At 41.1% G+C, this 23,749-nt stretch overlaps 3 protein-coding genes across 7 annotated transcripts in view; 1 reads left to right on the top strand and 2 right to left on the bottom strand.

Annotated features, from left to right (window-relative positions):
- Nucleotides 1-1,174: 1,174 nt before the first annotated feature.
- LOC307266058 (uncharacterized protein) lies at nucleotides 1,175-5,907 on the bottom strand. The gene is made up of 8 exons (XM_080047956.1): nucleotides 5,546-5,907; nucleotides 4,618-4,790; nucleotides 4,056-4,274; nucleotides 3,580-3,740; nucleotides 3,333-3,465; nucleotides 2,445-2,620; nucleotides 1,729-1,806; nucleotides 1,175-1,425 (listed from the first exon to the last, which is right to left on the bottom strand). The coding sequence occupies exons 1-7, from the start codon at nucleotides 5,784-5,786 to the stop codon at nucleotides 1,800-1,802; spliced, it is 1,110 nt and encodes a 369-aa protein (XP_079904082.1). The 5' UTR covers nucleotides 5,787-5,907; the 3' UTR covers nucleotides 1,175-1,425; nucleotides 1,729-1,799.
- Nucleotides 5,908-8,978: 3,071 nt separating this feature from the next.
- On the bottom strand, nucleotides 8,979-14,013 carry LOC307265798 (uncharacterized protein). The gene is made up of 12 exons (XM_080047602.1): nucleotides 13,607-14,013; nucleotides 13,226-13,312; nucleotides 12,650-12,763; nucleotides 12,106-12,219; nucleotides 11,297-11,959; nucleotides 11,009-11,195; nucleotides 10,745-10,811; nucleotides 10,609-10,663; nucleotides 10,283-10,511; nucleotides 10,025-10,174; nucleotides 9,461-9,863; nucleotides 8,979-9,357 (listed from the first exon to the last, which is right to left on the bottom strand). Exons 1-11 carry the CDS (start codon nucleotides 13,955-13,957, stop codon nucleotides 9,607-9,609), a joined length of 2,274 nt encoding a protein of 757 aa, XP_079903728.1. The 5' UTR covers nucleotides 13,958-14,013; the 3' UTR covers nucleotides 8,979-9,357; nucleotides 9,461-9,606.
- Nucleotides 14,014-14,530: 517 nt separating this feature from the next.
- LOC307266051 (kinesin-like protein KIF13B) overlaps nucleotides 14,531-23,749 on the top strand; it is a 31,528-nt gene continuing 22,309 nt past the window's right edge. For 4 of the 5 annotated variants that reach the window (XM_080047943.1, XM_080047945.1, XM_080047946.1 and 1 more), the window contains exons 1-8: nucleotides 14,531-14,623; nucleotides 14,759-14,834; nucleotides 15,138-15,223; nucleotides 16,512-16,605; nucleotides 20,297-20,309; nucleotides 20,493-20,553; nucleotides 21,344-21,436; nucleotides 22,638-22,818. In XM_080047943.1, coding sequence (XP_079904069.1) covers nucleotides 15,151-15,223; nucleotides 16,512-16,605; nucleotides 20,297-20,309; nucleotides 20,493-20,553; nucleotides 21,344-21,436; nucleotides 22,638-22,818 — 515 coding nt within the window. In that variant the 5' untranslated portion in view covers nucleotides 14,531-14,623; nucleotides 14,759-14,834; nucleotides 15,138-15,150. The remainder of the gene's footprint in view (nucleotides 14,624-14,758; nucleotides 14,835-15,137; nucleotides 15,224-16,511; nucleotides 16,606-20,296; nucleotides 20,310-20,492; nucleotides 20,554-21,343; nucleotides 21,437-22,637; nucleotides 22,819-23,749) is intronic. The other variant, XM_080047944.1, reaches the window with a different exon arrangement.

Here is a 23,749-nt window from a genome sequence, read left to right on the forward strand (position 1 = left end):
GACATCTTTTTTTTCAAACATAGCCCGTTTTCATAGTTTTGCTTTTCAATGAGTTGAGAAGGAGTCTCACAGCTTGGACATGGGACTGTTTGGTCAATTGAGAGACAAGCTACTTTATGAGAATAAAAGCCTATAGCCTAATAATATAAAGCCAAGATGACTTTAGACAATCTGTTTTAGAATATGATCAGATTTGGAGCACAGACAATGCAATCATGTTTGTCAAATATTAAATCAAATATTGTTCTACCTGTGGAATACATTTTGACCATTGCTTTCATATTTATGTATATAATAATATGTATGATATTTATTCATTCATGTGCAAGAAATGTGAATTACAGGAGCATTAATATTTCAAATCAATACAGAATGCCTATGACCAGCTACTGCCTGGGTTACAGTGGAACTGTAGTGATGTCATAATGGGTTTCAGCAGAACTGTGCGAAGCAAAGTGATTGGTTGAGGCTGTTTATCCATTGATGAGGTAATTTATGACATCATAAAGTCGCCAGTTGAAACTTTATAAATAGGAGCTTTTTAGAGCCTTCAGTGTAGCTTCCACGCTCCCTCTGCGGAGACGTGGATCGCTCTGGTTCGTATGGAGTGAGGGCTTTGGTACACAATCCGGGTCCGAGTCTGAGTACGCTCTGTACGCCCGGCCACTCCCGTCCTGTTAGTGCAAGAGGCCTGGTGTCTCGAAGCCTGTACCCGAGGTCCAAAGCCCCTTGAGGTACCTGAACAGGGCGAGCTCCTTCGTCACTATTAGGCCTAGTGACAGAGCACCAGAGCTTTTGAGCTCTGAGGGGGAGCTGGAAGCTACACCACACACACACACACACACACACACACACACACACACACACACGTTTGATAAGAACAACTCATTGTGTGATTTAATGAAACTGTCACTTCGTGTCTCTATTTGGGTTGCGTTACATTATGGAATTAATTAGCCCATTTGTTTGGTTGTGTTTTTAATTTTTTTCTTCTTCTTTGGCAGGATAGAAAACGCTTCCAATTCTGGCTCTCGTTGACATTTTCCAAAAGTGCATAAAGAGAGAAAAAGACAATGAGGATTTAATGTGCTCATGCTTCAGTGAAACATCAATCACATTGAGGAACGCTGACTGAATTAAATGATGCTGAATACCAAGTCACTTAATGGGCTTTTAATGTATTGAGATTCTTATCAGAACTACAGAGAGGGTTTTGAGTTAGGGGGGGGGATACATCTCAGGTGTGATCACGAAGGACTCCATTTCCCTAACATGTCTGAGTCTGTCCAGGGTGAGGATGTTCAACACTGCTAGCACACTGCGCAGGTATTTCTCTATGGCGGCCTCGCTGTCAGCCGATTGGTCGTTCTCTGTGCTGGCTGCCAGACGCGCCAACATCTCCCTGTCCTCTGGACCGTGGATGTCCTGTGTGGGCAGGCAGACGCAATGTAAGGGAGCAGCAGGGTGGGCACTACTTAAAAGGTGCAGTGTGCAGAATGTATTGGCAATTTTCAGAACACACAATAAATGGAATATAATATTATACATATATTATTATATTATACACAAGTATGTTTTAATAAGTGTATAATTGCTTCTTTTATTTCCTTCCAGTTTTATACATTTACAGTTATAGACTTTAGACTGACTGTTCATTAATTCCTCTAATGGAGAGAATACAGTTTATGTTGTTGTCTTTCTTAGTAATAACTTTGGTCCTGTACTCACCCCTGGGATGTTGGAGACAATCTCAAAGGTGACTCCACAGCCGGGGATGGTGCTGCGCTGAGACATCCTCTTCATCCTCTACACACACACACACAAACACCAAAAAAGAAAAGAAAAAGTATATAGGCCTATATAATATATACAGTATATATGTATATACTGTAGAGGTCTCTGATGTCCTCTACAGTGGTAGTCAGCACATGCAGGTGCCCATGGTAAGAAGGCCCTTATTGAGAAACCTAGCTTCACCTGCCTCAACAGTGCCATGTGTCAGACTGTTTTCTTTGGTAGGGCAAAATATACATGTACAGTATGTATTAAAGCATTAGATTTTAAACCAATAAAATGCTATGTGTATTGCATCATTTGAGACAGGTGTTTTCATTTTGTGATGGGTGAATAACATTTTGTGTTTTGCACATTGAAACGGCTGCATTTGAGATTTTTTATGATAATCTTTGCATTCACAAAATCAATCTATGAATTTTACCTGAAGAGATCTAGACTGGAAGCTAAACAATAACCTTCAAAGGTAAAATTAACATAGCTGCCACACAAATTCAACTTATTTAATGTTTCTTACAAAGGTGCTCTCAAATAATAAAAAAAAATAGGAATTTAAGAAAAAATCAAGTGCAAGCACATCCCAAAACCATTTAAGGATATGATATATTTGGATAAATCTATAATACAGAGTCTTTTTTTCAGATTCTCACTGGCAAAACTCCTTAGCAAAAGTCCTGTCATAGTTTTCCAGGCAGGCGTGGACGCGATGAGTGAAGTAACTTGGGTCAGAAATGGCCCGGAGGAGGTCGTTGTGGACCAGCGTGATGTCGTAAAGCTCAGAGATGCTGGCTGTGCGGGTCTCAGCCCCAGCCGGTTCCAAGAAAACCTGAATCAAGCACACACACACACACACACACACACACACACACACACACACACACACACACACACACACACACACACACACAAGATAAAATAAAATACAGTAGGGAGAATATGGCAATACGCCTATCTAGTAAGTACGTAGACAAAGATGGGAGTGTGTAGTCTTTCAAGACAAACTGATATGAATGCAGCCTATTTAAGGTCCAGACAGTCCATAAGTGTCCGGTAAAGCTGACGTCATATACGCTGTTACTAGATGTGTCTAAATGTGTTTGCATCACGTCAAGAGGAGAGAAACCATATGGCGAAGCTGTTGATGTGAGGACGAGCCAAGCTGAGCTCCAGTGGAAAATAACTTCCAACCATAAACACAAAAACCTCTCACTCCCGCAGTTCATTGCTTGGCAGTTTGCTAAAGAATGCCAGAGAATATTTGAATAACAAGGTCAAAAGTAGGACTCCAAATTATCTCGCCACAGTTTAAAGAAAAGTAGAACAATTTAATAATTCACACCAGTTTTTTTTTCAGTGCACACACAGTATGGACAGATAGCTGATGCGAATACTATTCGCTGAATTCAACAAGCCTTCTCCCGAATCGCTGACTCCACCAGAAAACTGTCAATGTAGTACTCCATGTGTGTACTCCTAATGGTTTCCAAAAGTGATTGGTCTGTTTATGTTGATGTGCCTTTTAAAGGAAGTGACAGTACCTTGGGGAGAACTACTGTATCCTCGTCATTGGGCCGTAGGTTGTCGTCTATGAAGATGTGCTGAACACTTTGATCAAAGGGATCGACCCACAACGGCTTCCCACCACGGATGGATCCGTCATTACTAACCCACCTGGATGAGAAACAATGGCACAGAAAGATAAGGAAAAAGTAAAAGATTGACAAAGGGACAGAGGGCACAACACAACAGCCCCATTAATGGTGGCTTGAGTAGCATTTTGCGTACCAGTTATAGTCATCCACAAAGCCCCCCAGGCCTTGGACTGAGCTGAAAAACTGGTACAGGCCTCTTTCTCCATCACGTGTTGACAGGCGGTCCTTGCCTCGCCTCAGGAAGATTCCGCTGTTGCTGCAGTCGATCTCGCCCGGAGTCATGTTCAAGCTTAACTGAGAAGAGAGTGACAAGAACAGTCAGAAAAAAGGGGAAACACATTCTGAACATGTGGTTAGAATGAAACCAAAAGAAACTGCTGTGAAATGATTGTTCATTTAATATGGCCTCTGGCACACTCAGCTTAAATTTATTGCGTTCGGCTTTAAATTTTCTCAGCCATAAAAATTTAAATAAAGTCTGCGCCAGCTATGTAAAAATCACTCCACCATTCTGTTGCTTTGTAAAACACTGTCGACAATGACTATAAACCAAAGCATCAAAAAGCAAGGAAATTATGAATAATGTGTTAAATTCTCTGGCTACTTCACCTTGAGCTCAGGCAGATCTGGGAACAGTGGGTGAGCCCCTTCATCCAGTGCTCTGGACACAGCCCTCAGCACACGAGGGAGGTCGACTCCAAACGTACGGAAAAGGACGGCAAACTCCCTCCCTTCCCTCGTCAGGTCTCTGAGCAGCTGGAAGAAGGAGGGCAGGATCCAGTGGTACAGACGCCCGTCCTCTCCCTTTATGGCCAGCTCTCTGTCTCCCTGCAGGGAACACAGACCAGTCAGTGACACATTAGTGCATCGAGGAGCAAGAACGCTTACCTGTTTTATGAAATGAATAAACTGTATTAAATGACAGACTATTTGTAACTGCAGAAATAGAAATAAAGACTTGGTTTAGGTCTGCAAGCTTTGGAACAAAAACTGCCTCTCTGTCATCATCATATTTCGTTTATATGCAAAATAAAAAGGTAAGCATTAATAAAAAAGCACTTTCCAGAATTTCTCAATCCACCTTTAAGTCATTTATGTTTTAAATGTATTTTGTAAAACATGTCCAATATGAAGTTGACATTTCTCTCTTTGGTGATATGTTGTTGCTTGCCTTGGCGCCCTCGGGCCAGCGGAGCAGGTCCAGGTGCTGATCCAGGACTGCACGGAAGCGCCGGCCCTCACCGGTGGTGAAACCTGACGTCTCTCCAAACTGAGAGTGGAAGCTGACAGCATCCTCTCGCGGTGGGAGCAGGGAGGGCGAGTCACTCAGCCATTCCCACTTCCCTGTATATCCAGATGAGGAGAACAACGTTTTTTTGTTGTTGTTGGTGTGAATGGTTTGAATCGCAGATACACTGAACAGCTGATCAATCAATCAATCAATCAAACCTTGTTTATTCTAGAGAACAAGCATTCTCCAGAATCACTGACTCCACCTGTAATACAACACAACTCCATAAAAAACGCACAGAATAAAATAAGATGAGGCAAAAGCATGGATCAAAAGCACAGTAAAAGAGGAAACACCAGAGGACAAACTCAGAGCGGTCATAAAGAAATGTAATAAAATAAGATAAAGCTATGGTTGAAATAGATAAAGGAATCAATAGGTAGCCTCCTTCAATAATACTTTTAAAATACAAATAAAAGTAGCTGAAAGTAAGAGACTGAATAGGTTGAAAAAAATAAAGAAGTAAAAGTGAATAAAAATCCTTAAATGATAAAAAAAAGTAAGTATATATAATAATAATAAATAATAATAGTCTATCAAATAAAGGCTATAATTAATCAAATATCTTAAAAGATTGTAAAACAAGTAAAAGAGAAGATGTAAAATGAATCAAGTCAATAAAATAAGATTAATTTAAAAGTCAAACTAAAAAGGTGGGTTTTGAGCTTGAAAGAAGGTCTTTCGAGTCTTCTTTTAATAACATAAACAGCAGCCAATGAAAACAGAATAAAGGAATGGATGCTGGTGCTGCTACAAATAGACCAATTATTTATGTAGCCTATACGTCCATGATTATAAGAGGGCTCACCATGTTCGTTCATCTTCCCCCAGGTTACGGTGGTGAGGTAAAAGTCCAGAGCATCTACGGTCCTCTGCCCCTGCGCCGCGTCCGATACCAGGATGGTGTTGTTGAGGTCGATATGCAACACTAACTTTTTCCCCCGGCCTTGATTTGAGGAAGAGAGTGCCTCGTTCGCTCCACAGAGAGGCTGCGGGACAACGGCGCTGTTAGTCCCGTCAACTCCTCCAGCCCCGCAGTGTTCAGCCATGATGAGTGGGATACAGTAGCCTACAGCTAACGATAGGATTAGTTTCTTTTAAAATATTTCTACTTATACATCCTACTCACTGGTACTTCCTTGTTCTACTACTCGCAAACCTCTTCTTCCGTCTAGTTGTACTCTAGAGACCGAGGTTGTACATTACAGGAACTTGCGTCAACTTCCAAGGGATGAAAGTGAAACCGTTTCAGTCAACCGTTTCAATTTTCACAAGTGAGAAACTGTGAAATTGGTGAAGTTTGTTATTTTTATGTAAAACAAACAGGTTGAATTTCGGTGTAATACATTTTTTTTTACAGTAGCCAGATGTTGTATTAAAACATTTCGTTTTTTCAAAGTTAGCCAACATTTTGCTGCAATTAAAATGTTTTTTTTTAATTATTTAAAAAATGTTGAAAAGAGAAGTGCACTGGGCCTTGAGTTCATTGTTAAGTGATATAAAAATCCCTGTTATTAGAAAACATTTAATACAAAAAGATAATAATAATTGATTTTTTTTAAAAACATCCAGTCCAAACAGCTAGTAGACCTAGTGTGACTATGGTATGAACAGTGAATTAATCAACACAAGACTGTTTCACAGTAAAACTTTATTATTATTGACAGATAACATTATACAATGTTCTCTACATAGCTTCTGAAAGGATAATCTGCAGCTTTCGCAAACATTTTAAATGATAGTTAGGCTACTTACTGCAATACTTAAACAAGTAAAAATAAAAACCATAGATAGTATAGTAAAAACCTTTTAAGTGATAATATCCAAATCACTCAGTGAAACATTCTGACAGAACTGTGTAAAACTTACATTACACACTGTTACATGTAGCCTACATTTTAACAGTTCTATGCTAATACACAGCTCAGTATATCCTCACAATCAAAGCGTTTCTACATGTGAGCTTGTGAATATTTTGGTTTAGAAGCTGTTATTACGCTGATATTGAATGTAAAGCAAGGTTAAACGATAGACTTGATGGGCTAAAGTATGTCACAACATCAACCACAAACGTGTATGGTATACTTCACTGGTTGCTAAAACGCCGGCTGAACTGATGCGCATGACCGGAAACGGTGCTCCGCCTGTTGGAGCTGACCAATCAGAGCAGACTGGGTTTAAGCAAAGTGGGGCGGGGGGGATTAAAGGGACAGGCACTGAGACAGAGAAGAGGAGCTTGAAGTACACAGCAACGTACATAGGCCTACTCAGAAATGTATTTTTAACGAATATTAAACGATGTTAAAGGATTACTTTACCGCTACAGAACCTGGGTTCTATCATTATAAAATGGCTAGTATAATGTAAGGAATTTGGTTTTTCTTGACTCAGTCTTCCCTTGGCCCAGCTGTCCTGATAATCCACCCCCAACCCCCACCCCACATAGAGCTTACCGTGACGCGTAACGTGTCACGGTAAGTTTTCTGGCTTGCGTGTGAGAAGGCGCGAAGACTACAGACCCACTAGTTCCGCACATTTTTCTGCCAACCAATAAGGAATGAGGGGGGCGGGACCTCCCTCACGAGATGTAAACAGAATGTCCGCCATGTTTCTTCCCCGCTAAGCGAAAGAACTAGACAGACTCAAACCTACGACCATGGCAGAAGCAAACGTTCAATTGGATATGACCGAAGTGGAATTTTTTCATCTAATGTTGGATTCGGACATCCAGGGCTATTTGTTCGAGCCAGAATATAGCGAGGAAGAGTTGAGAGTAATAGAGGAGGAGGAGGCTGCTGCAGCGGTCGCAGCAGCTGAACAGTTGCCTGTTGCAGAAGAACCGGAGCGCGCTGGAGTGAATTGTTGGTGTACTTGTTTGCGTTGTTCGCCAATGGACAATAATAGAGAATCGCTTTGCTGCATGGAATTTCAGCGATGCCAGTTTCTTCTGGACGAAATGGCAGAATCTGGCGAGGACGGGGCGATATGTGTTACATCTCACCCAGGCTTTATGGCTCATCTGAACAGTTATGTTTTGGATACGTATTTCCAGACGAAGAAAGTGAATTGGAGACGCCAGCCAAGGCCCGCCGGGAGAAACGGACGTCTGAGCATAGAGTAAGTGTTTTTTTTAAATTTGTTTTACTAACAAAGCTATTTAAAAGTGAACATCTAAAAGTAGCCACTCTTATTGGCAGAGCATAGGCTACGTTACGTAGCCTATGCTCAAGGCTACTCAAGGCACAAGCTACTGGATCTTCTTCGCTAATGTTTTTCTACTTCTTTCTTTAGACAGTATCGGCTCACCGCCTACCGCCACTTCCTGGAGTGGATCTTGAAAGGAGAGAGACTCGGCAGAGGCAACCGCCTTGTTTTGCCAACGTGTGTTGTCCAGGTCATCAGGACAACATATCCATCACAAGACGGACAGTACCGTGGCTACCAAGAGGAATTGGACAGTCAGGACGAGCTATGATTATTGTTGACATAGCTACACATTTATTTTTTGTACAGTTCCTATTTTTTTGAGAAATAAAACTTCAAATTCATGTTTGTTGTTGTGCTTTGTTTATTAAACCAAGTGATGATGTAACGTATGTGAGGGATAAACATAAGTATTGCAAAGGGTAAATCACTAATGCTTAGCTTTTCTTACACCATATTGCTGTGTAAAACATGTGCTCATTCTTTACCAAATTTCCCAAACAAGGAAATAACAGAAATGTTCACAAATAAACATGAATGCTTTGGATCTTTATCAAATCTGCAAACTAATATAATTTCCTGTGGACGGAAGTATCACAAATAGAGAGGAATGATCCTTATACTAAAGTAGACCTGCTATATAAGATAATCATTTCGTTATACTGGGGATAAAAGTACAAATACTTGATATGCTGAGCTGCTGTAATTAGCAAATGTTTTTATGCTGTGCAGTAACATCTTTTATGGATACATTCATACAGTATATGATGGCTGTATGCTGAACCTATTTTGCACCTTTGTGATTTATACCACAGAAATAGTTGTTTTAAAAAACATATGGAAAAAAGATAATCTTACAGAAAATGTAATAATTATTGAAGTGTCCCACCACAAATCTGTGTTCATACTGGAGTCCAAGGTAAAAACAAAATATATTTTATTCACAAAGGAAATATACCAATATATAAACATTACAAAGCTTTGATTAAAAACAAATGCTTTAATATAAAAGATAAGTTAAAATAACATATGTGCAATGTAGTACAAAAATGTGTATAAAATCAAAATTTTCATTTTACTCAAAGAAATGCCTCTAAAGAGTGTAACAAGAGACACTGAATATTTTGAGTGGTCTCTTAATTTTTTCCAGGGCTGTATAACTGACTAGAATCGGCGGAGTATTCATATCAAAGCAGTTATGTTTCTATAGTCCAATATCACAAATAGTATTTTGCTTCAGTGGGCTTCACATTTGATGCATGATGACTTCAGAGGCTGCAAGAGGAAAGACTGGATCCACACTATCACAGCGTAAAAAAGCAATGCCACCATCAACAGACCCAGGCTCCGTACAAGCAAGCTCCAGGTTGGAATATTGGTTCTTCAGTAGTGCAGGGTGAAAGACCTCCAGCGGTCCTGTATGCAATAAAATAGAGGAAAAGGATTATGAAAATTAAAACATGATCATTAGGGGTTGATTTTGTAAAGTATTCAAGTTTGCTAGGAGATCTATTCTCACCAGTATGTTTGAACAGGGCCATCTGTTCCATGTCTTTGAACACAGAGTTTACAGGCGTGAGAGTAGAAAGAGTTATATCCTGCAGAGTGATGTAGCGGATTTTGAAGTGGTTGAAATTCAGAAGATGCCATGGCCAGATGTCCCTCTCAGAAGCGGCTTTCAAAAGCAGCCACAGCAGCGTCCTTTGGTGGTTTGGCCACTGGTGCAATGTTGGCTGGCAGTGCAGGCTGGGGCAGGGCAAGGGAGGATGTTGGAACCTTGTATAGAATGTTTGGATTCCGTCTTCTGTCCATGACACTTAGGAGAAGTGTGTCAATGAACTGGTATGTGTGTGGAATGAAAATCTTCTTCAAGACCCACTGCTTTGATCTTTTGCAATATGCCTGGTTGGAGCGTGGTTGACCTGCAAAATAAAAGAAAATGATTATAGATAAAGAATGAAAAAGACAACATTTGACATGCAGTACTTTTTGTAAATAAAGACACTAACCATCCAGCGAAATCTGCCAACTGAGTAAGCTCTGAAATTCTATTCTTATTTATTGTGCCACTCTTAATACACACCAGTGTTAGTTGTAGCCTGCTCCCTCTTGACAATGTTTTCATTGTGCTCCAAAATAGCAAGATGACCCCTTTCTCTCATTCCCTGGTAAGAGAATCCCTGATGTTTTGGCATGTATTTCAGCAGGGCACTGTGAAAGACCTCCAGTGAACCTGTATGCAATAAAATAAATGGAAAAGAGTATGAAAATGAAAACATGATCAATATGGAGTGGTTTTGTAAAGTAATCAAGCTTATAAGGAGAACTAGTATATACTCACCAGTGTGTCTGAACAGGGCCATCTGCTCCAAGTCCTTCATCAGCCTTTTGTCATTGACCAGTGATGAAAGGTCTTGAAACGCCAAAGAATCCTTCTTCATCCATCTGCGCGTGCGCATCTCCGTGGCTGTTAGAGGAGCATGTTGACACCTGTGTGTTGCATCGTCATCTTCCCATTCATGCTCATTACACACGTGGTGCAGAAGGGACTCCCAACTTCTTTTCAGTTTCTGTATGAAACAAGTATTATTTACAATTATACGACTATAATATCATTTGTCTTTAAAAATAAATAAAGGGATCGTTCACAGATGAACAAATCCTTACCTCTGTATCACCCTTGCTTGATGCACAGGAAAACCACATGTGGTTCACTATTGACCTATGGAAAAATAAATAAATTGTAATTTAGAAACTTACAAACAAACAATGAAAGCTTGGCACTTTACAAACCAACACTGACCTGCTCCATGCACTAAGAGTTTCGTTGCCTTTTCTTCTTCCTTTACTCTGTATCTTCTTCCGTAAACCTGAAAGTATAAATGTAACAGAAGTTTGGTTACCTCACAACAACATTTGTTTAATTTGTTTTGCATTCTTTTTATCTTGAATATATAAATCACTCAGGCTGCAAAGCTTGTCACATGATGTGTGAATTGCGAGGGCTGGAGAATTGAGTGGGATTATGTTTGGGAGTGTGTGCACAGGGAAAGCAAAAACAACGTACCTTTAGCAGTATGCCAGATGTCAAACTCATGCTGGACTTCAGGGAACTCTTCCCTCATGATTTTCCGTATTGATGTGGAGCGGTCTGTGGTTAGCACCTCAATATCTAAGCCTTCACCCAGGATCTCCTTCATGCCCCTCTTGAAACCGAGTGGTTCCATGGCAACCGAGCTGCCAGCTTCTGTAGACTGGAAAATAAAGTTTAATAGTTACTTGAATTGAATCACAATTTTAACAGCAGCAATTGTGATAATATATTATTATTTCCCACTGTTTAGCTTTTATTTACCTGCAGTAGTTCTGTGTGAAGAATCTCCTTGGTGTCATCTATCATGAATGTATAATGGCAGTACTTTGCACTGAAACCTGGTGTGTCACACCGGCCATCACCAGCCAACTGAAGCCTCTTCCCATCCAGCTGTTCCAGGTACAATCTAGCCAGGATGTCTTTTCTGTGTTGTTGATAGAGATCTTCAATGGCAGGGTGTAAGTACGCCTTCTGCATCTCGTAGAACGTTGACTCTGATATCATTTGCACATGCATGGTCTCGCACCAGTCCGACAGTTCAGTGTACGTGCCACCCCTGAACAGAACAGCTGCCGCTGAGAGGAGGTTCACCTCTGCCATTCCCCTTACGTCAGGCGATGAAGACCAAGTCCCTGAATGGCCACCAAGACATGTCCACTTCACCCTCCGTTGCGCCCCACAGTCAAAAACAGATTTGGATGACACAAGCTGGCCACAAATCTGGCAAAATTTGAAGAGGGACATCAAGCAGGACTCATTCACAATAATCTTCTTTTCGTTCCAGTCTTTGGTGCTTTCATCTTCTGATGATGATGATGACGTTGACGTGGGGGTGACAGTTGTGTCGGGCCTGTAACTTTCATCTGCTTCACCGATAGTGCTAAAGCTGGAATCAAGCGTCCCAGGTGTGTCTGGGCACGATGTCTGTGAAACAAAGAAGAGGTTAATTTCTAATAGGAAAGCTGAAAAATTATATTAAAATTATTCCTTTATCATTAGTAAAAAAGTGTTATCTTAGTATTATATTGGCAAAATATCTGATTTCAATAATTTGAATTCCTGAAACTTACAGATTGTCCTTTGTCAGTGGGAAGGTTTTTTACTGGTGTGGATGTCACAGGGCCAGTCTTCAGCGGGATGGAGGATGCAGTGAGAGTCAGTGCGCCATGGGTAGTACCAGTGTCCTGTAATTACACATGCATATAGTTATAGAAGAGTTATAGTATAGAACTTCGAATAAATCATTTTACAGTGAAAACTAAACCAAATTAGTTTAGACACACACACACACACACACACACACACACACACACACACAATGGATCAGTAAACGTCTGGCTCTTGACCACTCAATGCTAATTTGTAGACTAGGAGGCACCAGGATGATGCAAATTAAATGGCTTTTCTTTGAAACACTCGGGACACTTAGGGTGTCGCCCAACACCTCAGGTGTTGCCTCAGACTTACGGTGCCGGCCTTGCATTAGAGTCATGTATTCATAGCATGTCTTTACAAAAATAAAGATGAGAGGAAATCATTAGTAAAAAAAAGTGTTATCTTAGTATTATATTGGCAAAATATCTGATTTCAATAATTGGAATTCCTGAAACTTACAGATTGTCCTTTGTCAGTGGGAAGGTTTTTTACTGGTGTGGATGTCACAGGGCCAGTCTTCAGCGGGATGGAGGATGCAGTGAGAGTCAGTGCGCCATGGGTAGTACCAGTGTCCTGTAATTACACATGCATATAGTTATAGAAGAGTTATAGTATAGAACTTCGAATAAATCATTTTACAGTGAAAACTAAACCAAATTAGTTTAGACACACACACACACACACACACACAATGGATCAGTAAACGTCTGGCTCTTGACCACTCAATGCTAATTTGTAGACTAGGAGGCACCAGGATGATGCAAATTAAATGGCTTTCCTTTGAAACACTCGGGACACTTAGGGTGTCGCCCAACACCTCAGGTGTTGCCTCAGACTTACGGTGCCGGCCTTGCATTAGAGTCATGTATTCATAGCATGTCTTTACAAAAATAAAGATGAGAGGAAATGCACATACTTATTTAAAAAATTAATGTAGGGACAAGAGTAAAATGAACATACATTTGCTTCCACAACACACCATAAACACACTATATTGTATACTGTATAAACAAACACACACAATTTGTAACTTACCACTGTTGAGCGTGTGTCTTGGGAAGTAGACTGTCCTTGCAATTGACCTCCTGAACCCAATATAGCAGCAGCTGAAGCAATCGGATTCTGAAATATCACCATAAAGACAACAGTTATTACAAGTAGGCTATGTTAGATTGTATCACTCACTGTAAATTATAGCCGAGTCATTCCTCGTTATGTGTGTAATTTCTTTCTCCAATAAATTACTTTTAACATTACAAAAAATGAATGGAATTCACCCGATCTATAAACATGAAAAAAGTATTAGAATTTTCCCAAAAGTTAGCGAGGTATAACCTGAAAACACTGTTTTCACCGATAGCAGCTAATAGTGTAATTTGAAAACAGAAATATAGTAAAATATTATGACAGTCTTACCTGTAGCCGCGTCCGTTTTGCTGCCGGAGGAGCAGCACTCGAAGGACCAGCCTGTTCCTCGTCTGGGAACGGGCCAAGCGTGAAGACCGACGGAACAGCTGTTCCTATTAGAGTGGCCCTCCTCGCGCCGAGAACATTGTCCTCAAAGTCTTCAAATTTGAAATGGAGACTGCACACCATCTTCTTTTTTAGCATTTCAATACCGGCGTCTTCTCGGATGTTGGGGTGATTCACCGCTCTGAGCCATTGCTTGCAACGGTCAGTGTCTTTCACAGGAAAAATGTGAAAACTTACAGTCCGTCCCTTCCTAGACTTTGCAGTGCAGCCGGGCACAATACAATTGTTGACCATTTTCGCGTTGAGAAAAAACGAAAGCAGAAGTCTGAAGTCTGAAGTAGTATCACGTATCAGCGTATCACGGGGATATGTTTACACAAAGTTCCACCACCTTTATAATAGGTGACTACGACGAATGGAAACAGGGGGGCGGGGCAGCAAGCTGAGCGAGCGCGGTGCATTGTTGGAGTTGGAGGATTTATTGCATTTGAGCATAGAAAAAAAAAAAAACACATAAAAACACTCTTTCTGCCTTTTCTCAGGCTAGGATGAACCGATTTCAATTTTTTTTGCACATTTATACTACATAGAGTTATATACTTCGTATAACCTTCATGTTTCCACCGGGGGAGTAATTCTTTAAATTAATATTTTCTGTTCGACTCCCTTAAGGCAAGTACGGACCAGAAATGGAGCCTAACATGTCAGCTTTCTGAACAAAAATGCTTGAAGGTAAAGCGCATAGGCTACTTGTGCTTGTAAATGCAATATGGATCCTCACTGTGGCGCTCACGTCCCTCTCTAAACACCCCCGTGCAAGTGTAGCAGGGGAGGAATCTCACTAAATCTCACAGCAAATCCCTTTAGCTGCGAGTTGACATGGCTTGACTGGTCTCTCTGGGAAGTTTCAGGAAATGCAACAGGTGGAAGAGCCGAGGGAATGAACTGTTTACTGCTGCCGTAAGTGCTTGTTTGTTTTGGACGTAAATGTAACGACTTATACAATATTCTGGGGTCAGGTACATGTGTCAGCAGCAGTCATTATGACAATATTTGACCCCCTTCTCCCTCTGTGTTTTTTTTCGTGTGTCCCAGGCTGTAGCTGCGGTGTGTAGGCTACTTGAAGGCGCCTGTGGGCGGACAGGGAAACAACTGCGCACGGTTTCACACGGTGTGTTCACAGTTTATAATAACTATACAGTGTGTCATTTAGTTTGTTTTGTCTTCTAGTACGTTTTTTATTACAAGGTGCTTGCAGTCGTAGGTTAGTTGTCAGTAGCTTATTTGTGTTATAGAGACTTGTAGACAGTAGCCTAACTTACACTATGAAGTGGCGGTGGAATAATAGGCTAAATGGATGTGTTCAGGTGTAATTGGGAGAGGGAGCTTTAATGCGTGTAGTATTTAGTTCTAAGTAAACAGTAGTAGAGTATAACTTGTGCTACTTGTGTGTCCGTTCATTCATTTGCCTCAGGTCAGGTGCCACCATGGATGACAACAACAGCCTCAATGACTCCAACGTAAAGGTCGCTGTTCGCGTGCGACCAATGAACAGGCGAGGTGAGTGTACAATGTCACTGCTGCTCAAACCTTGTGACAGTCACCCAGAGCAGGCTGGACCATGGACATACTCATAAGTCATGTTTTAGACGGGTCCATCAAGTTTTTATTAACATCTTATCCCAGCCCCAGATGGACTTGTCAACCTCTGCAGCGCTCCTTCTGTGTGGGAAGATACTGTGAAGTGAATTTGCAGTTTTCGACAAACAATAGAGCAATTCATTCTTGCCTTTCTTGAGTTTGTTTCCCCCCTGACAGGCTCTGAAAAGGTCTGTTTTGTCCGCCTTTGGAAAAGTTGTCAGGAGTTCTGTAGGGAGTGGAAATAAATACAGAAGGAACAGTGACATGAAAACTACAAGTACACCATTAATTTAAGTGCAACATTGGGAAATGTCACTGCCTTTATTCCTGCTCTGCCAGGAAGTTCCACCACTGTCCCTGCCTTATAAAACCTACTACAGTAGGTAGGAAGGAATGAGGAAGAGAAGGTGTGACCCTGCTTTTCCCTACTGCTTGCTCAGGGATTAGTTAACTGCTTGTAATGTTTGCTCAGCCGAGTCCTGGATGACTCACCAGCAATAAAACTACTTCCCTGCCTCTCCATGTTTATGCCCTGATCACAAGGAACTGACACACACACACACACACACACACACACACACACACACACACACACACACACACACACACACACACACACACACACACACACACACACACACACACACACAGTGTATGACACCTATCATTATCTAATGAGAGCTACTAAAGAAAGTCATGTTGACCTGTCCAGACATGCTCTTCAACTATTTGAACAGTGCATTATGATGATCAGAGATCCCCTTTGCAAAACACACATCCCCCCACATTCAAATATGATCAAATTTGCTTCGATACCTGCTTGTTAACTAAACTTAACACATTTCCATTATCATTAATACTGTTTCTAGGATTATATTGTTCTGCTTTATTATCCTGTTATCTCTACCATTACATACAAAAACAAAGAAACAGAGCACTATATATATTAAAAAATAAATAAAAAAGTCCCATTTCATATGTTTAGTTAGATTAGAATGGCAGGACATGTGCTTTCAAATGTTCCATTTTTCTTCGGCTATCCCCAGGCAGATTCCCCCCCATATGGACTAACATGGTTATGCCCGTACACCTGCCAACAGTATTGGTAGTATTGGTATTGATATTACTGACGAGAAAAGCATATTGTTTGTGTTATTGTTCAAACACATCCCTTTTTTCTTCTCTTTGACTTCCGTTTTTACTCCAGAAAAAGACCTGAAAACAAAATGTGTGGTGGAGATGGAGGGGAACCAGACAGTTCTGCATCCGGCCATCACCAACGTGAGCAAAGGAGACCCCCGGTAAGCTTCTAATACTTTACTTCAGTTTACATAGATTTTCAACTTGTGCTCAGGCTGGTGGTGATAATACTTTTTTGGTCCAAGGTTATCCACAGTAAAATCAACAGCCACATTGTTTGCTTGGCTTTGAATTTGAACCCAGTTTTTTTTTTTTGCAGTGGCAGGCAGGTGAATGTTTTGCCCCATTCAAGGCAGGGTGTACACTACACATTTAGTTATTACAGTAAAAGCAGTTCCACCAATTTTTAATCTCCAGTAGGATTACTGCCAGAAGAGTTATTACAGACTCCAACCAGCCCGTCAGGTTAGCACCCAGTTTGCTGGAAGAAGCTCAGATCTCACACTCTCCCTACCCATACTCGTTCTTTCACTCCTTTTTCATTCTCTCTCTCCTCCCCCTCTTTCCTTTCTGCATCATTCCTGTCTTTACAAAGGGTGTGTCTGTTCCAGCGCAGTCCTGCTCAGGTAGTCTAGACAATTATTTAAAGGAATAGTAACACAACTGAAAGAAGAACCGTGTCAAGAATCACTTTCAAGACTCAAGAATGTAGGTCACAATGAATGCATTGAGCCACTGTGGAACGTTTGTCTTTGGTTCAGAACTCGCACCAGTTTTATGCATCAAAATAGTAACAAAATGGCAATTGTTATGGCCTGCAAAAGGTGCATTTATGCTGCTAAAATTGAAAAATGCTCCAGTGGGGTATGTGTTGTATATCTCCATTATACACTGTATTCTGTCTTCTCTACTCAGTGCAGCCAGGCAGTGTGTCAGGGGGCAGTGACATGTACATGCTCCCCGGAGGGTTTTGGCCACTTCTCGGGTTACCTTGTTCAGAAAAATATGCCCAGGACAATCTCCTCCAAACATGAGAGTGCGAACATCTAATTTTGTAGACAGTGAGAGAGTGTCCTGTTTCATAGTTATCCTATGCATTTGTGTGTGTGTGTGTGTGTGTGTGTGTGTGTCATCTGCCCTGACACGCTTTGCGGTATTGGCGCTTAATGTGAACAGGTTTTACAAGCTCTCAGTGCAACCCAGACGAGCACTCTCCACCATCCCAGAGCAACACAAGGGCCATAGAACAGCACAAGTGGGACAAGTAAAAACTGATTGTGAGCAGCCAGCCAATACACAAGTATTTATAACTGGGAAAAGCATCAGTTTATATAAAGCCATTTCTGGTTAGCTTACCCAGTTTAATGTATTATATTATGAGCACAATCTGTGTAATGGGCTTTGTTTGACATCACCAAATTTCACAAGTTTTATTTTTTTGCTTTTTCAGCTCTGTGCCCGACAGGTTTAAGTGAACTAAGCCTCAGGGGGTGTTTAATATGTTACGGCACCCTTGGTAGCTGCAGCCAGGAATACAGCAGGGGCCTGTCAGACTCACAATATTGTAGAGATTAATAAAGCCTTGCACAACCGTGGAGCCCAATAGTGTTTGGAAAATAAAACTGCAACTGTGCGCCTTTCTTATCTGAGCTTGGCTTTGATAAGAACCCCACTTAACAAATGTTTGCCACCTTTTAGATCCTGACTTTGAGAACTTTCGTCCACAAAGTGTGTGTGTGTGTGTGTGTGTGTGTGTGTGTGTGTGTGTGTGTGTGTGTGTGTGTGTGTGTGTGTGTGTGTGTGTGTGTGTGTGTGTGTGTGTGTGTGTGTGTGTGTGTGTGTGTGTGTGTGTGTGTGTGTGTGTGTGTGTGTGTGTGTGTGTGTGTGTGTGTGTGTGTGTGTGTGTGTGTGTGTGTGTGTGTGTGTGTGTGTGTGTGTGTGTGTGTGTGTGTGTGTGTGTGAGATATACCATCCTCTCGAAAATGCTGTGTATTGTCAAATCACTTCAATCTATACCAGTGTAGTTGTGTAGGCCTTTGTATTGTTTGTTGGTCACAGACTTGCCGGCCCCTACCTTGGTCCTCCCTCTCCTTTAGTGACTGCTCGGTTCAGCGAGGCTCTGCCAGTTATCTCAGGAATGTCCTCGCCAGCCCAGGAGAGGACAAGACTAAATGTTGCTCTTACACGGACCAGCCAGGGCTTACATAGGGAGGCCTTGTTTCATTACAGCACACACACACACACACACACACACACACACACACACACACACACACACACACACACACACACACACACACACACACACACACACACACACACACACACACACACACACACACACACACACACACACACACACACACACACACACACACACACACACTCCCATGACTATATTTGCACATAAGACAGTTTTTCCTGTGTTTAACTGAATCTAAACCTTTGAGGTGAACTTCATCCGACTCGCTCTAGCATGAATGCCACTCTGTTGATGGACAACATCATGAAGCTGCACTGCAGACTAGACCATGTTTTATAATTAAATTTGACGTTTGCTCTCTGGAATGGGGTGATGTATTATTTTCTGATGCTATGGTCGGGCTGCTCTGGGATCAGCCTAAAACACAGTGTGCTTCAAGGTGCTCTGGTTAGAATGCTGATATTAAGGCCTGGGACACTGGAAGTCTCTGAGGGGTCACATTCCCCCCTTCATTCACAATGAGCCAAAGAGGATTAGTCACCTTGACCAACTTTAAAGCTTTGCAGCAATTTAAACACCTTTGACCTGTTTAGCCTTGGAACTCTCACTTCTTCCTCCACTGACTTTGAGATTCTTAGTCCTACAGTGTTGTTTGATTGTACTTTTTTGAACTGTTAGTGAGCGTCATGTATCCGTAAATACAGAGCAAGTCACAGCATTTTTATATTCTTAATAAGTCAGCACTCGTACCAGTAACCGGTATATAGCTTAACCGGTTTTTCTCCTCTCAGTTTGCCTTGTTTAATTAATCATAAGAGGATGCCTGAAGGCAGACAGCTTTTAAGTGTTTCTCAAGGAAAATCAATATCATCCTGCAAAGTTGATCTTATAATATATTTTTATTATTGCAGTATTTTTTAACCTTATTCCAGAGCCATTAACAACCAACTAAACTTAGCTTGTGACTCCCAAGGTTGGGAAATGTCTGGCCTACAGGTTAGAGAAGCAGTCCTATGACCCAGGGGTTCAAGCCTCCCCAGACTGGGCTGGGAAAATGTTGATTGGAAAAATAGAGAAGTGAAGTTCAACCAACCTTCACTGCAGGCAAAAATATCGTTTTGTCAAGCACTGGTCAATTCTAAGATTTTTTGCTTTTTTTGCTTCCATAACATGTCTTCTTTCATACGAGTAAAAATAAAAGGTCCAAAATATACATTCAAGGGTTATTACAGAGGTTATAACAGAAAGATTTGTTAAAATGTTTTCAATAGTCTGGTTTATGATACATATTCTGTATCACAGGTATGAATGTGTGTCATGGACTCATCTGACGATAATAAATAGGGTCTCTGCTTTAGTAACCTGCAGATGTTCCTTTGCTTTGCTCTGAAATCTCAGAAGTGCTTCTTAACCTTGATCAGAATGTCTGCTGAATGAATACTGCTAGCGCCATCATTGCTGCCATGTGATTAATATTTCTACTTGTTCTTACCTCAGCAACATTTCCTCTGGTGTGCAAATCCACAGACCTGTGGTAGAGTGACAGAAGGATTTAAAATAGGTTTTTAGGTGGCTTGACATGTCCGTGTTTATTTTAACACCGGTTGTTAACTTGATATGTTTATTTCTTCTCTCTGTTGCCCCCCCAGGAGTCAGCCAAAGGTGAGCACTGGATTCAACTCTGAAATCTATTTATATTTAAAATTTAAAGAGATTCCCGCTGTTTTAATGCCACAATTAATTCTGTGACTTCAATCTTTCCATTGTTATCATTTTGTAATTGAATGACTGCCAAGCATCCACGCATCAAACGTTTTTGTCTTATATCGTGTGTGTTCTCCTCAGGTTTTTGCCTACGACTACTGCTTCTGGTCCATGGACGAGTCTCAGAAAGACAAGTTTGCAGGTCAGTACACAGTGTCTCTGCGTTTTGTTTTGTGCTGCCTTCTGTTTTCTAGCCTGTGTGTAACTTCACTGCTGACTCATTTCTTAAACTTATCTCCTGACCGAGTGTTTCCTGATATACTGAACTATTTTTGGAATCGTAGAAAGGGAGAGTTGATTGGAGGGGAGGGGGGGGGGGGAGAGGGCGGTATAAACAGTAACACATTGTTTACCTCTAGATTGCTTCAGTAAAAGGGGTAGAACAACCATTGCCAGGACAGGGGGGTTTCCACACAATGTGAGGGGTATTAATAGTTACGCGTGGTGAATCTGAACAAAATACCCATCATGCCTATTCTTGACTGGGGGGGGTCTTCCCCTTTCTTTTCCCCTTCAGCATATCCTTAGCTCTGATTTGTTACACATAAGTGTTAAGCTCTCAACCTAAAGGTGGAGTCAGCGATTTTTAGAGATCGCTTGTTGTCAAAATCAGTGAATTTCTCCTCACGATCCGCTACCTGTCCCTAATGTGTGTTCGCTGGGGGGAAAAATCCAGTGTAAATACACACAGCCTAGGCTCTGTAAACGAGCATTTTGCTAGCTACGGTTGGCCTCCTTTATTTACATGCCAGTTTACAGAGCCTAGGCTGTGTGTTAACACCAGCACATCATATTTACTGATTTTGACAACAAGCATTCTCCAGGGTTGCTGACTCCACCTTTACATGTATTTTCAAGTTATCCTTTCTGAATAGTTGATTTGCCTGTGTGTACTTATAAACGTTAAAGTGTGTTTTGTGATGTGGGTGCAGGTCAGGAGGTTGTGTTCCAGTGCCTTGGGGAGAGTCTGCTGGACAATGCCTTCATGGGCTACAATGCCTGCATCTTTGCTTATGGACAGACAGGTAACGATTACATTTAAAACCCACATATGTACATATCAATACAAGTCCTACAATGGTAGCACTGTGTTGTTTGTTATACTCACAGAAACATTAAGGTCAGTGAAGGTGCAATAACACCCACAGTTTTTTCCTCGAGTTTCTGTTTGGAGTTCATTCCAGTCTTTTCGTATTGTAAGCTGTAGTGCTCAAAGCAATTTTTTTTCACTGTTAGAGTTACACTCAGTAATCGGTTTTAAGGTAAACCTAGTAAAATTATGATCTAACCCTACTTTAAATAGGGATATATTGCTATACCATAAACAGTGATATTCAAATAACGGCCAGCACATAAAAATACATACACTAGTCATGTTGATTCATCATTATTGTCCTTTTGGACACTGTAGTTTATAATGCTGTTGTATTCTACTACATTATACTGAGAGGTATTTTGAAAATGTTGTCAACTAAATTTCCATATGAATGATGCTACTCTAATAAACTGAGTTTGTAGTATGACATTGCTGTGTTGTAAGCGTAAGTTTGCCTCTGTGATGGCTGTCTATATGAGATAACATTTGAACAAATGGCACAAGTAGTGTCTGCATTCCATTCAGGTGAGCCAGTTCCAAGGCCTTATATTTGTGCTCCTCTGCACGGCTCACTGGAACATTTTAATAGGACTGAGCTATATGACATTATTAGTTAACACCTGGCACTTTGCCTGCTATGACAAGTTGTAAGCTCTATGAATTCTATGAATATGGATTTAAGATCATAATAGAACATTGATTTCTTTAACAAAGGCAGTTGCAGTGAAAAAAAAACAACACACCCTTTTGACCTTTTCAGGTGGCAAAATAAAATCTGATGTTAATACACAGCCTAAGCTCTGTAAACTGGTATGTACACAAAGGGTATGTAACTAAACAAAGGGGGCCTACCATAGCTAGCAACATGCCCATATACAGAGCCTAGACTGTGTATTATTAACACTAAGAAATGTCATGAGGAGATATTCACTGATTTTGGCAAAAAGATATTTTGACGACAATCATTCTCCAGAATCACTCTGATACCACCATCAGTAGCATCAGTGATTTAACTGTCATATTTATGGTAATGAGACCAGCTTATTAATTTGTGTTTCCTCTTTCACGCTGCTTTGGTAGTTTTCTGCTTGACATTTTGGATTCTTAAACAATGTCTTGAACGTCTCCAGGCTCTGGGAAGTCCTACACCATGATGGGCTCGGCAGAGCAGCCCGGCCTGATCCCTCGGCTCTGCAGCGCTCTCTTCAGCAGGACTCTCCAGGAGGCTCGTGAGGGGGAGAGCTTCACCGTGGAGGTCTCCTACATGGAGATCTACAACGAGAAGGTCCGAGACCTGCTAGACCCCAAAGGGTGAGGAACCAGCTTCGGTCTAGTTGACCTTAAAGATAGGGGAGTCATGTACAGTAAATATTTTTCTTGTTTTTTTGTAATGAAAATAGCACCGTATTTAGGATTCTGTGCCGTAAACTTAGAATAATATATTTTTTAATCTGTAGCAAGTTACGCTATGGATAATTAAAAGTAGGGGAGAGTGGCCTAAGTTATGCAACTTTTCACTCAAAGTGACTTTAAAGTGAGGCCTTGACAGTAAAGTCTCCAATTCAAATATGTACATATATGTCAGGGTGTTGTGCATCCCTGGCAATAAAAACTTTGGATCTGGAATAAACTGTTGAAGAAATATAGCTTTCGGAAAAAAAGTTGTCTTGTTGCACAACTTGCCCCCGGTGTGGTGTAAGTTGTGCGGTTGGAGAAAATACCATGTGGTGAATTGTGCCATTGCTATATATCTCATAAACTGTAATGCAAGACAAATCCATTAGACAATCACTTATTTAAGGTTTATTTAAAGTAAATAAAGTAAATAGTTGACAAAGATTGAAGGACAATTTTCTTAAACAAGGCCTAGCAGATCTAATGGTTTTACCTGCAAAGCTCACAATGACAAAGTCACCATCATCATCTTTCTGGCCATCTGAACTCTCATCAGTGGTGTCGTTAAGTGGAATTGAGATGTCACTCTCTTCTGAGCTACTGTAGGCAATCACTTTCTTTTGGTGACCAGCGTATACAGCCATGCCACTGGCACAACTCTCAGAAATGTACTTTGCACTAGTTGCTCCGTGCTTGTGGAACCAACTGCCACCTGACAAATGTGATTCCCCCTACATTTCTGCCTTTAAATCAAGGCTCAAAACCCATATGTACACCCTGGTGTTTCCTCCCGAATAAACTATCTTACCTCTGCACTACTATCTGTGTTTATGTGGATGTATGGGCT

Source organism: Ammodytes marinus (genome assembly GCF_949987685.1).
Source record: "Ammodytes marinus genome assembly, chromosome: 19".
Taxonomy (NCBI): Eukaryota; Metazoa; Chordata; class Actinopteri; order Uranoscopiformes; family Ammodytidae; genus Ammodytes; species Ammodytes marinus.